A 14,931-nucleotide genomic window follows, 5' to 3' on the forward strand; every position below is an offset into this window, starting at 1 on the left:
ACTATAAGAGAATATCAGTATCACTTTCAGAGTGTTAGAGAATACATTATTGCCCTTTTAAAATCACCATTAATGTATAACAGTACAGCATTCAACCTTGCCTACAGAGATTTGTGTTGTTTTTTGGAGGTGTGCTTTTGAGGATGACGTAAACATAGGTCAGTTATAAATGTGTTTGATCTGTCCTGAAATTCTGCTGCTAAAGGTTTTGTCGTGCTGCAAAAGGTACTGTATTAAACCATTACAGTTCAGTTATTTTTCAAAATTTTGTTCTCTTAATTCAGATGTAGTTTTACAGAAGTTGTCATTTGCTATTAATTTATTATGCCAGTGTTACAAATTCTCTTAATAATTTTTTTTCTGCATTTACATTTTGATGATTTCTAGTGTGATGAACTGCTTGAAGGATCTATAACAATTCTATCTTGCATTTTATTTAAGAACAGTCTTCTCCTGACATGAATTCCATCGTGCCCCTTGACAATGCAACATTAATTCGCCCCCCTGGATTTTATATCAGTGGACTGTCCAACATGCCACATGCAAACTATTATTATATGTTTTTGTGCTTTGTGTACACTGTGACTGTTTTAGGAAATTCTTTTATAATAGGCACTATATACCTGGCACGCACTCTGCACACAGCAAAGTATATAGCTGTCTTCAACTTGGCCTTGTCTGATCTGTGTGGAAGCTCTGCTCTCATTCCAAAGTATGCAGACATGTTTCTGCTTCAGAACCAGTACATATCTTATGAAGACTGTCTAGCCAATATGTTTTTTGTTTTTCTTTTTATGACCATGCAGTCCTTTACTCTGCTTGCTTTGGCCTTTGACAGAGTAATTGCTATATGTTTTCCCTCTGAGGTATCATGCTATTCTCACTAAAACCACAATGACTCTGATCATTGGTGTAATGTGGCTATTGTCTGTATCCCTTGTTACCATGCTTGTAGCTCCACTTAACAGACTGTCCTTCTGTAGATCTACCACAATAGCCAGTTATTTTTGTGATAATGGTCCTACCTACAGACTAGCTTGTAATGATAATTCTCTTAGTTTCAAAATGGCTTATGTTTATATTGCTTTTGTGATTTGCCTTCCATTGCTGTTAATCGCTTTCTCATATGTTTGTATTGGTGTTGCATTGCTTAAGATCTCACATGGTGCTGAGAGAATCAAAGCTTTGAAGACCTGCACTTCCCACCTCATTTTAGTGGCCATGTTTTATCTACCAATATTTAGTGTTTACATGACTGCTCTTACAACATACATTCATCCAAATACTAGAATAATCAACTCAGTCCTAACACAAGCAATTCCGCCTATGTTAAACCCCATTATATATTCTTTGAAGACAGAGGAGGTATTGCAGTCTATTAAAATACTCTACAAACGAATCAAGGTGAACTTTGCAATGGAACAGTCTGTGAAAAGCATTGCAAAAAATTAAAATGATATATAATAACTGTAGTTTGGCTTACTGGCATGAAACAGAGAATTCCATACTGTTTTGTTTTATTCTATTCTCAAATGGCTCCATTCAGCCTTCTATTACATTCTATCATTATTATTTAAATAAGCGCATGATTGTAGTTTAATGTGCTGAAAAATTTGTATTTGAATAAAGAAGTTTTGAATAAAGTACTGGACACTGATCAACTGTTCATGAAAATATGTTTTAAACCCCCCTGGCTGATAATGTTTATTATTTTCATCAGTACAAATAGGTGAAACATAAACATAGAGGGGGCAATTGCCAATGCAAGAAACACATAGTACATTTAAAAAAATGATTTTTTTAGTTTATCATATACTTCCTTATTGTTCTTTGAAAGACAGCAGTCTTTAGATTTGGAAATAAAAAAAAAAAAAAACTTAATTCAGCTTTTGTATGGTGTGTTTAACCCTTTTAATTATTCCTCTGTAAGAAAAGATCTTTTTCATGGTTTTCATTTATGCTAAGGACCACCACTCTTATTGCTGATCTCAAAAGAGGTGAGTAGGAAGTAGTTATATTGTATGGTAGCAAAGAATTTAGCAACAGCTGTACATCATGGTTTGCTTTTTTAGATTTGCTTTATAAATAGCCTTTGGTTACACATTTAGCTTCTCTAAGATACTCATGCTATTCATATACTTTTGCTTCTGCTTCGCAGATTAGGTAATTTAGCAAATTAAGGCATTAGTAAGATTGCTAGCTGGCTAACTAAGTAACACCAGCTATTTGTGGAAAATAAGTTAGCTAATTTTAGTATTTAATTTCTTAGCAGCCAATAACTCTCAATGATTATAGTGCCATATAGGACTTGGGAATCAAAGTCATTTCATGCTGCATATTGTTCTGACATATTGGCAGGATTTATTCTTTGCTTACATGCTGCAAATACACATACAGTGAGAGCTTAAAAAGATTTTATTGTGGGTTTTCAAACTAGTAATGCTTAACAGTGAGTCAAATGAAAAGGTAGGCCATTTGAACTACAGAAGGAAGCAATGATATAATGATGATAATAGCATTATCAATTGCACAGATTCATACAAAGTGATGGACTGGGCAGTCTTCACTACCTACTGCACTGTTACATGGTGAAGAAACTCTCATTGGGTGTGTATATCCCCCAAATGAGCAGGATAAACATTTCTTTGTTGATGTGTTTAGCCAAATTTACATGATGGATTGTAAGAATATTATTCTTAGTGGTGATTTTCATTTTTCTTTCTGCTCAGTAGTAGATAAACAGCTCTCAGGTATAGCACCATCATCTAATGTATGGTTCATTTCTAATGAAATAGCTTTATATTTAGAATGCAATAACATTAAAGATAATCATCCTAGAACAATATGGAAAGCATATATGATAATTTTCCTACATGATTCTAATTAAGTACTAATGATCTCTTCTATAACTATGTTTTGTCACCTGTCTGTAAAGCACTTTGAGCTGCCACTGGCATGAAAAGTGCTATATAAATAAAATTATTATTATTATTATTATTATTATTATTATTACATAAGTATTAGCAAAATAGAGCATGTTGCCAAACAGTTTTTACTAGAGAAAAAAAAATTCACAAACCCAGAAAAAGACTTCTATGCATCAAAATCAGAAAAAAATATTATATGACATCAAGGATTCCAAACTACAACTTAACAGTCTGCTGACTCACAAGGCTGAGAGAGATATTTTTTATACGCCAGGGCACGTCTTTTATGAAAAAGTCAATAAGCCCAACTGGTTTCTTGCAAACCTATCTTAAAATTAAACAAACTGAAAATTTAATTTCTGTGATTAAAAATGAAAATGGCCAATGTGTGATATATGTATAAAGTAAAGTATAATTGTTATTTAGACAAGCGAGTCGGGGTGCACACTAGGCTAATGGCTAACTCCAGGTGACCAGCTGTTCCATCGCTTCTTCTTTCAAATGTTTGTTCCTTGAAGAATAAACGGGACTACCTCTGGATCCAGCGGGCTACCCAGCGTGAGTTCAGAGACTGCTGCGTTTTAGTTTTTACAGAGACATGGATGGCGAGCTCCACTCCGGACTTAGCCATTCAGCTTGACGGCCTGCTGTGCTTCCGTGCGGACAGAGACGCTGAACTGAGCGGTGAGACTCGAGGTGGGTGTGTGTGTGTTTACATCAACACTGAATGGTGTGAAAAAGGACTGTTTTGAACACACTGATTGGGAGATGTTCAGAGAAGCAGCAGCTTCTGGTGACTCCATCAACCTGGAGGAGTATACAGAACCAGTGACTGGCTACATCAGCAAGTGCATTGATGATGTTACTGTCTCCAAACTCATCACAACAAACCCCAACCAGAAGCCATGGATGACTGCAGAAGTGCGCATGCTGCTGAGAATCTTGATAAGGCCTTCAAGTCAGGGGATAAGGCAGGCCTCAGAATAGCAAAAGTCCGAGAGAGGCAAAGCGCCTACGCAAAGAAAATTCATGAACATTTTCAAGACACTGCTGACAACGGCACATGTGGCAGGGCATCAAGGCCATCACCAACTACAAGACACCTCCACCTGCTTGTGAAAGTGATGCCTCCCTTCCAGATGTGTTTAATAACTTCTATGCTTGGTTTGCCCAGAACGGCACGACAGCAAGGAAAACCACACCTCCTCCAAGTGAACAGGTACTGTGTCTGTCCACTGTTAATGTGTGGAGAACTCTACACGGAGTCAACCCATGAAAAGCCACAGGATCTGACAGCATACCGGACAGAGTGCTCAGAGAATGCGCTGAACAGCTGGCTGATGTTCTCACTGACATATTCAACACTGGTTCCAACATGCTTTAAGTCCACCACCATCATCCCTGTGCTGAAGAAGTCTCCAGTGTCCAGTGACTCCCGTCCCATTGCACTCACTCCCATCATCATGAAGTGCTTTGAGAGGCTTGTCATGACAAAAAAGGACAATAAAGACACCTACGTCAGAATGCTGTTCATAGACTTCAGTTCAGCATTGAACACCATCATCCCTCAGCAGCTGATTGGAAAACTGAGTCTGCTGGGCCTGAACACCTCCCTCTGTAACTGGGTCCTGGATTTCCTGACTGAGAGACCTCAATTAGTCAGGATTGGCAACAACATCTCCAGCACCACCATACTGAGTACTGGTGCCCCTCAGGGCTGTGTGCTTAGTTCACTGCTGTTCACTCTACTGACTCACGACTGTACTGCAAAGTACAGCTCAAATTACATCATCAAGTTTGCTGATGACATGACTGTGGTGGGTCTGATCAGCAAGAATGATGAATCAGCTTACAGAACGGAGGTGCAATGACTAACAGACTGGTGCAGAACCAACAACCTGTCTCTGAATGTGGACAAAACTAAGGAGATGGTGGTTAACTTCCAAAGAGTGCGAGGTGACCACCCCCCACTGAACTCTGCTGTGGAAATCATCAGGAGCACCAAGTTCCTCTGTGTCTACATCACAGAGAACCTCACCTGGTCCCTGAACACCATAGCCAAGAGAACCCAGCAGCGCCTCTACTTCCTGCAGAGAATGAAGAAAGCTCATCTCCTCCCTCCCATCCTCACCATGTTCTACAGGGGGACTGTGAAGAGCATCTTGAGCAGCTGCATCATCGCCTGGTTTGGGAATTGCACCGCCTCTGACCGCAAGACCCTACAGCGAATAGTGAGGAAAGCTGAGAAGATCATCGGGGTCTCTCTCCCCACACACCACACACTGCATCTGCAAAGCCACATGTTTACACTTCGTTTACTCAAGTACTGTGTATATTCTACCTCAGCAACTGTTGTGCGAATGTATGTTATCTGACTGCGTAACTCACAGATCGCAGCATGTTAAATAATCTTTGCACCTTATTCTCACTACCTCATGCCCAGAAATGAGTGCTGTGTCAGCGCTACTCTGTCCTGTCTGTTTACTGTCCATTTACCGTGTCTAATGTCTGTTTTATTTTTGAGGGGGGAAAAAAAACACATACACAGAGAGACTTAGTTGTAAGGTCAAGGCCTGATAGTGGCTTTGGCCTGTGACTATTTTGAAAAATATTTTACCTTTTGGTTTGGAAATATTGGTGGGAGCTATTTTGGAGATAATGGTGTGCAAATCAAAAAGGTAAGAAATAATTGGGAGGGGCAAGGGAGGGCCAGGTGGAAACCCCCCCTGCCCAGAAAGAGTACAAGAACCGTGGGTTTTTGTGAGTTGGTCATTTGCAGCCCCAGGCAACTCAGGCAACTCAGCTTTCATTTGTGAATCCTTAATCTTTAATAAGAGATTGTACCTTTCTCTGCCATTCTTGGTGTTTAATTGTTTTCTGCTTTGTATTAGGTGAAGTTTTATTTTGAACTAGAAGCATGTTGTTTTTTCCACTCCTCTATCTGCTCTCCATGTTATACACCCATTACCAAAAACAATGAAAAAGATTTAAATAAAGCTTTATTCATATGGACGGGCAGAAAGTGTAGGATTAAATTTAAAACATTACAGCTTCCCTGGGATCGGTGTGGGTGCGTTCTCCCAAACATTAGATACTATACATGGTCTACACAGGCTACAATTATTCATCACTGGATTCATACACCATCAGATTGCAATTGGGTGGAGATGAAGATCTTTTAGGTAGAAAGATATGCAATATACCCTCCTAAACTAAAAAGAATCCATGGTAACACTTCTATGAATGTCACCTTTGTAAGCATCTATAAAAACATTCATAGCATGTTATAATGCAATCATAAGGCATTAAAATAATAATAAATATTTATTAAAATGCATTACATGTTATAGCCATGCTTTTTATGCATTATGAATTGTTAACATAATACTTTATAAGTACTGATCATAACAAATTATAAGAGACACCACCGTTAGCTTGGTATTTGTCTTTACTTTACGCTCTCCAAGCTTGGACTGACTTCTTTGACACTGACAGTATAACATGTTATCAACATTACTTATAATGCATTATATTAACAATACATAATGTATAATAAACATGGCTATAAAGTGTAATTCATTTTTATGAATGTTTATAATCATGTTTATAATGCCGTATGAATGCATTATAACATGTTATAATTGTGTTTATAGACGCTTACAAACATGACATTCATAGAAAGTGTAACCGAATCCATTAATAATGGCTGCACTAGAAACACTGCATGAGATGATCAAAAGAAAGGGCATCCCTCTTTTTATATTTTGTTGTCATTATTTGGCAACCTTGATATCACATTAAGGAAGTCTGGCTCAGATTTTACAAAATGGCAGTGGACAGGTATCGGTAGGATTAACAAGAAGCTGGCAAATGAGAAACTGACTTCAGCCTTGTAAAAAGTCGAATGTTGAGAGACATTTTACAAGAAAGTATTCTACTGTTGAAGAAAAGTGTCCTGTCAGAGATGGGAGGAGAGCGGTTAAAGCTGAGCAAAAGCTTAAAGCAGAGCAAAATCTGTGTTTTCGTTTATACTAGGACATTAGTATGTACTGAGACGTATTGGACATAAAATGTTGTGGCTCCAAAGGTAGTTTGATTTTTGTTGAAAGGACAAAATGGCTCTTCTTAACATTTGGGTTGCCGACCCCTGACCTAGCTTTGAATGTAGAGGGTGTCTATCATATTTCTCGCTCATCCATTTGTGTCTTTGTTATGTGCATGCCACAGTCTGTCCAGGCGCTGCACTTCTGCCTTTTGCGCTTCCGCCTTTTGCGTTCTGTCAACATTACATTATCAATTACAATTTAGAAAATCAATTTTTGAATTGTTTTGAAAAATGTGGATGCTGACTTTAGGTCAGATGACAGTGTAGCTCTCAGCACAGCAATGGCTTAGTCCTGGACTATCAGAGAGGTAAAGTGCAACTATGCACAGAGAACTTTCTGAACATGGACTCTTTCTAGACACCAGAGACACACAACGTATGGCAGGGCATCAAAATGACATGTCTCTGATGTTTCAGCTAATCACTGAGTAATTGCTGTATGTTTTTGATATTATGCTATTGTCACCAAAGCCATAATGAGTCTGATAATTGGTGTTGTGTGGCTTTTCTTTGTAGCTAACATTACTGCGTAATTGCCTCGCCCCCATCACACCTTCTCCTGCCAAAAAGGTCCTTTGTCTGTCCACAGTAGATATTAGGACAACTCTTTCTAGAGTTGACCCACAGACGACTGCTCATCCTAACAACATACATGACCAGGTGCACAAGGGATGTGTGGACCAGCATGCAGATGTCCTGATAGACATGATCATTATTTCTCTGAACCAGGCAGTTGTCCTGGAGTGCTTCAAAAGGACTACCCTGTGACTGTTTCTTGCCTAAGTGACTACCGACCCATAGCATTCACTCCCATCATCACAAAGTGCTTCAAGTTGTAATGAAACACATAAGGAGCAATATTTCTTCCACAGTGGATCCATTTCAGTTCACTTAATCAGTAAACAGAAGACACCATGCCTTCTGCCATTCACCTCTCACTGACACACCTGGACAGAAAAGACAATTATGTGAGAATGCTATTCATAGGTCTTAGTGGGCCAGCATTCAAAACATCATACCACAATCATTCCTCAGCAACTTATTGAAAAGCTGGGCTTGCAGGACCTATGCTTTTGTCACCAAAGCCAGTGACTCTGATCATTGGTGCAATGCACTTTTTCTTTATAGATGCTAATAGCTTTCTCATATGTTTGTATTGGTTTTGCATTGGTTAATATCTCACATGGAGCTGAGTTAATCAAAGCTATGGAAAGCTGCACTTCCCGCCTCAAATTAGTGGGAATGTTTTATCTTTCAGCAGTTTCACCTAGACTATATGGACAGCAGTATTGGGACACCTACACATTACCCCTACAGGAGCTTTAATGACATCCCATTCTAAATCCACAGGCAGTAATATGAAGTTGATCCCCTCTTTGCAGCTATAACAGCTTCTACTCTTCTGGGAAGCTTTCTACAAGATTTTGGAGTGTGTCAGTGGAAATTTTTGCACATTCGTTCAGATTTGTGAGGCCAGACACTGATGTTGGATGAAAGGGCCTGGCTCACAATCTCTGTTCTAGTTCATCCCAAAGGTGTTTGATGGTGTTGAGGTCAGTGCTCTGTATGGGCCAGTCACACTTTTCCACACCAAACTCACCCAGCCATGCTTTTATTGACCTTACTTTGAGCACTGGGGCTCAGTCATGCTGGAACAGGAAAGGCTCTTCCCCAAACTGTTCCCATAAAGTTGGAAACATACAATTGTCCAAAATGTGTTGGTATGCTGAAGCATTAAGATTTCCCTTCACTGGAACTAAGAGGCATAAGCCAACCCCTGAAAAACAACCCCATAGCATTATCTCTCCTGCACCAAACATTAAACTTGGCACAGTGCAGTCAGGCAGGTAATGTTCTTCTGGCATTCGCCAAACTCAGCCTCATCCATCAGATGCTCCACTGCTCCACTGTCCAGTGGTGGCGTGCTTTACATCACTCCACCTGACACTTGACATTGTGCATTTTGATCTTAGGCTTGTGTGTAGCTGCTTGGTCATGGAAGCCCATTCCGTGAAGCTCCTAATGTGCAGTTCCTTTGCTGATAATGCTTCCAGAGGCAATTTGAAACTCTTTAGTAAATGATTCAAAGAGGATAGTAACTGGGCGCTTTAGCACTCTGCAGCCCCACTTTGTGAGTTTGTGTGGTCTACCACTTTGTGGCTAAGCTGTTGTTGCTCCTAGATGCTTCCATTTTACAATAATAACACTTACAGTTGACAGGGGCAGATCTAGTAGGCAGAAATTTCTACTGCCAGTGTTTGCTGAGATTGCAAGGTTATGTGCTTATCCACCTGTTAGCAATGGGTGTGTCTGAAACACCTGAACTCAATAATTAAGATGAGTGTCCCAATACTTTTGTCCATGTAGTGTATGTTAAACCTCATTTCATATACTCTGTAGTCTAACAATTAATTGTCATTAATTGAATGAAAGTGAACTTTGCAATAAAAGATCCTATGAAAGAACTGTAAAGAAATAAAATGATATCATAATTGTAGTTTGGCTTACTGGCATAAAACACATAATTCTCCACTGTTTTCTTTCACTGAGTTAAAAGAATGGAATTTCTCCCTTTTGGCTGCTACTGAAATTAGTTTTTTAAAAATGTATTATTAAAGTAAGTCCATAATTGCAGTATTAAGAGGTAACAATTGTGTATATAGTTACAATACATATTTGGTTAGCATTCAAGTGCTTGTAAGCATTCGAATAAATAACTTTTTCGAATAAAGTATAAATGTCTATATACAGCTTAAATATAAATAAAAATGTTCCAAACAAGTGTTTTGAACCCCCATTGTTGTTCTGAAGTGGTGATGCAAGTCCAGCCCAATGTGTCTTTCTAGGCTGTTCCCCATGGGTTGCTGGCCTCCCAGTGCCCTGTTCAGCCAGCTTCCCAATCTCCTGCTTAGCTGGGCCTGTGAGAGATGTTTGTATGAGAAACAGCAGCTGTGAAAGGATGAATGAATGAAAGTGTTTAAAAGTGTTTATTCAAATACAGCAGGGTATTTGGTTGATTTTTTTCTTTTTTTTTTCATATTTATAATGTTTGAGATTTATGGCTTGAACTGAAGGCCTTAGCTCTAATAGTCACAGTTTGCCACTGTAAGCAAATAACCATGAAGAATGAGGCCTATTGAATGTAATTTCTCACCTGTGATACATTTGTCCTCTTTAACTTGTTTAAAGCTGCCTCCACAGTAGTTGTGATGAGCTTTATTGATAATTGTTTGTAAACAGAGCTGTCTGTAGAGGCTGCATTTCATGTAGCATGTCAATCGGAGCGTTTATGAGCAGTGTGAACAAATAAAGCGCAGGCTTTGTCCATACTCAATGGTTTATTCAAACATACAGGGTGAGACACCAAAGAACAAGATTTCTAAAATCACACATTGTATGCCTGACTTTAGAGGACATTTAACTACAGCTCAATAAGCCGAAAAATTACTCCAACACACGCAAAACTTGAAATATGAGCTCCTCTTATGCATTAATTTCGGATATGATTCCCGCTCTAACTGTGCTACAGAGACTGTTATTGAAAGAGACAGATAAGAACAGGATGAAAACTATGAAATGTACTTCACTTACAGCTGTGCGACAGCGCTTTTCTGATGTGGAAAAAACCTGCTGTTCTGTGTTACAGCACTACTCGATTCAAGCTGATGTAACATAGCTTACTAATGCACTTCATTTAAAATCAACTAGATTTTAATGATTTACTTATTATGTTTCATTGCATTCATTTACAGTAATGGCTACTTAATTTTAAGTAGGTTAATTCATGTGATATCGGTATTGGAATCGGTATATGAATCAGAGAGTACTAAAAACATGTACTCGGTCTGAAAAAAATGGCATGATGCATCCCTAATAAAAATTACAGACTTGTATGTTTTAGTTCTGAGAAATCATTGGTCCTTCTCTGATAGCCTACAAGGCCATAATGCTATATGCAGCTTATTTTATTGAAAATGATAGCAAAACTTAATTTTTTTTACAAAAAAAGGTCCCTCCCAACTTGGACAAAGCTGTTTACATCTGTGTTGACACAAAGAATTATGGGAAATGAAAAGCAGAAAAAGATATATTTACATTGTCTTCAAATATCAGGCAAATGTGGGTGATTGTGGGTGACTTTCAGTTCAGCCATGACTGGGTGGCAGCTGCTACTGGAGTAGGAAGCATGTTACATTGCAGACACAGCCATCATAATCTTGCATTTATTATAATGATTTGTCATTATATTTATAAGAGAATCCATTTTTACATGTTTTCATTTACCGTAAATGCATTCTAGTTTAGCATACAACAACTTCTGTAGAGACTTCTGGGTTTTTGTTTTTTTGTCTTTTTTTTTGTTTTGTTTTTGGAGGTGTGCTTTTGAGGATGACGTAAACATAGGTCAGTTATAAATGTGATCTCTCATGAAATTCTGCTCCACCTACTGCAAAAGGTATTGTATCAAGCCACTGTGGATCATTTTTTGACATCAAGTACTCTTGTTTCATATGTGTTGATTAGTTTTACAGTAATTATTTGCTCTTGATTTATTGTGTGTTTAATGTTCAAATTGTTTAATGTGCATTTACATTTCAATAATATATTGGTTGATAAACTGCTTAAAGAGTCTATAACAATCTTTCCTTACATTTTATTTAAGACCAGTCTCCTGACATGAATTCTGTGGTGTCCCTTGACAATGCAACATTTATTCACTCCCCCCCATTTTACATCAATGGATTGTACAACATGCCGCATTCAAAGTATTACTATATGTTTTTGTGTTTTGTGTACGCTGTGACTATTTTAGGGAATACTTTTATAATAGGCACTATATATCTGGCACGTACTCTCCATACAGCTAAGTATATAGCTGTCTTAAACTTGGCCTTGTCTGATCTATGTGGAAGCTCTGCTCTCATTCCAAAGTATGCATACATGTTTTTGCTTGAGAACCAGTACATATCTTATGAAGACTGTCTGACAAGCATGTTTTTTGTTTTTCTCTTTATGACCATGCAGTCCTTTACTCTGCTTGCTTTGTGTTTTGACAGAGTAATTGCTATATGTTTTCCTCTGAGGTATCATGCTATTGTCACCAAAACCACAATGACTCTGATCATAGGTGTTATATGGCTTTTCTCTGTATCTATCATTGCTGTCCTTGTAGGTCTCATTACCAGATTGTCCTTCTGTAGATCCACCACAGTTGGCAGTTATTTCTGTGATCATGGCCCTATCTTCAGACTAGCCTGTAATGATAATTCTCTTAATTACATGATGGCCTATGTCTACATTGCTATTGTGCTTTGCCTTCCATTGACGCTGATAGCTGCCTCATATGTTTGTATTGGTGTTGCATTGCGTAAGATCTCACATGGTGCTGAGCGAATCAAGGCTATGAAAACCTGCACTTCCCACCTCATATTAGTGGCCATATTTTATCTACCAATCTTTAGCATTTATATGGTTGCTCTTGCAACATACCTAAATCCGAATACTAGAATAATCAACTCAGTCCTAGCACAAACAATTCCACCCATGTTAAACCCCATTATATATTCTCTGAAGACAGAAGAGGTACTGCAGTCTATTAAAGTACTCTACAAACGAATCAAGGTAAACTTAGCAACGGAAGATCCTGTTAAAAGCATTACAAAGAATTAAAGTCATATAATAACTGCAGTTCGGCTTACTGGCAGAGCATTCTCCGCTGTAACAATTTTATAAAAAATGTTTCCAAAACAAATGTCTTGGAAATGGGGTAGAGGCAGGTGCCAATGCCACAAACATAAAACTAAAAGAAATTTTTTTTGGTTTAAAATACAACTGGTACAATTAAAAAAAAACATAATTGAGTTTTTGTATCGAAGGTCTGTCACACATTTCTCTGAAGTGCTGTTTGTATGCCCTATGACCACCATTGTCACTGATGATGTCAAAGAAGATGGGTGAGGTAGGGAGTCTGGAGTTTGTGTGGTAAAGGAAAGCTCAGCAATGGCTGCAGCAGAATAAAGTTTTAATTTGCATAATAGCCTTTGGTTACCCAATTACCACTAATAAGGTAATGCTAATTTTCTCAAGAATATCTATTGGATTTTTAATGGTGTGTTAGCACCAAGGTAATGGTGGTGTATATTCGCATTTTATAGCAGATGTCTTCCCTTAAGGAGAGCTGTTTAATGCTTGTAATATTTGTAAAATGTACATCTTCTAGTACATCAACATTAGAAATATCCTCTCTCTACGGCTGTGTTTAGTTGCTGTTGTCTCTCTCTTTGTGCTGTTTGTACCTCTGCTTCAGTGCCACTATCTCTCTGCAGTTACCATCAGTATTTCTGAAACTTAATGTTTAAAATATACTTCTATAAAATTATTTTAGCTATGTTTGCAGATTAGTTAATTTAGCTAATTAAGCTGGATATTAGCCAGCTAGATAAAGTAGGTGAGTTGGCTAATTTTGGTGTTTAATTTCCTAGCTACAAATAACCTCCAAACATGTCCACATAGGACTCAGAATTTGACATTATGTCCTACTGCATTATGGTATTGTTCCACCACACAAAAGGACTACATGATCAAAGGGCTGAATATTAGTCTAATCATGCACAATACAGCTATGATATTACATACACATATACATGGACAAAAATATTGGGACACACCTCTTAATCATTAATTTCAAGTGTTTCATTTAGTATCATTGCCACAGATGTATAAAGTCAATCACCTAGCCATGCAATCTGTCTTTATAAACATTTGTGAAAGAATGGGTCAGAAAGAGTTCACTGAATTTAAGAGTGGTACTGTAATAGGATGCAACCATTGCAACAAGTCAGTTTGCAAAATTTCTTCCTTCCTAGATATTCCACGATCAACTGTGAGTGGTATTGTTGAATATATAGGAACCACAGCAACTCAGCCATGAAGTGGCAGACCATGTAAATTTACAGAGTGGGGTCGCCGAGTGCTGAGGCACATAGTGCATAAAAATCGCCAACAGCCTGCTGACTTAATAACTGCAGAGTTCCAAACGTCCTCTGGCATTAACATCTTCACTGTGCACTGATTGCTTCATGGCATATGTTTCCATGGCCAAGCAGCTGTGTGCAAGCCTTATATCACCAATAAGCGCAATGCCAAGTGTCGGTAGAGTGGTGTAAAGCATGCCTCCACTGGACTCTGGAACAGTGCAATTGTATTCTCTGGAGTGACAAATAAAGCTTCTCTATCTAGCCAGGAGAATGTTACCTGCTTGCCTGCCACCTGTAAAGTTTGGTGGAGGAGGGATAATGCTACAAAGTTGTTTTTCAGGGCCCGTTTAGTTTCAGGGTAGGGACGTCGTAATGCTTTGTGGAAAAGTGTGTAGGGAAGGCCCTTTTCTGTTCAGGCATGACTGTGCCCCAGTGCACAAAGCAAGGTCCATAAAGGCATGGTTGTGTGAGTTTGGTGTGGGAAGAACTTGACTGGCCTGCACCTGACCCTGACCTCAACCCCTTCAAACACGTTTGGGGTATACTAGACACAGAGATTGTGAGCCAGGCCCTCTTGTCCAAACATCAGTGTCTGACCTCACAAATGCTCTTCTGGATGAATGTGCAAAAATTCTCACGGAAACGCTCCAAAATCTTATAGTAAGTTTCCCAGACAAGTGGAAGCTGTTATAGCTGCAAAGAGGGGACCAACTCCATAATAATGTCTATGGATTTAGAATAAGATGTCATAGAAGCTCCTCCTATGGGTGTAATGTGTAGGTGTCCTAATATTTTTGTCCATGTAGTGTAGCACCAATTTAAAGGTGCCACTCTTCCCATGCAGGGGCTGAATCTCAAACACCTCCCTGCTCCCTACATAGTGCACAACGTAGGAATTCAAAAAACTGGCTACTGCAACCCA

At 38.6% G+C, this 14,931-nt stretch overlaps 1 protein-coding gene and 1 pseudogene across 1 annotated transcript; both read left to right on the forward strand.

The window, feature by feature from the left end:
* The first annotated feature begins 140 nt into the window (after positions 1–140).
* Positions 141–1,452, forward strand: LOC118800863 (annotated as a pseudogene).
* A 10,257-nt stretch (positions 1,453–11,709) lies between these two features.
* LOC118800819 (olfactory receptor 2A12-like) lies at positions 11,710–14,860 on the forward strand. The gene is made up of 3 exons (XM_036560962.1): positions 11,710–12,654; positions 13,553–13,581; positions 14,854–14,860. Exons 1-3 carry the CDS (start codon positions 11,710–11,712, stop codon positions 14,858–14,860), a joined length of 981 nt encoding a protein of 326 aa, XP_036416855.1.
* Positions 14,861–14,931: the final 71 nt, after the last annotated feature.

The sequence above is a fragment of the Colossoma macropomum genome, unplaced genomic scaffold (genome assembly GCF_904425465.1).
Source record: "Colossoma macropomum unplaced genomic scaffold, Colossoma_macropomum, whole genome shotgun sequence".
NCBI lineage: Eukaryota > Metazoa > Chordata > Actinopteri > Characiformes > Serrasalmidae > Colossoma > Colossoma macropomum.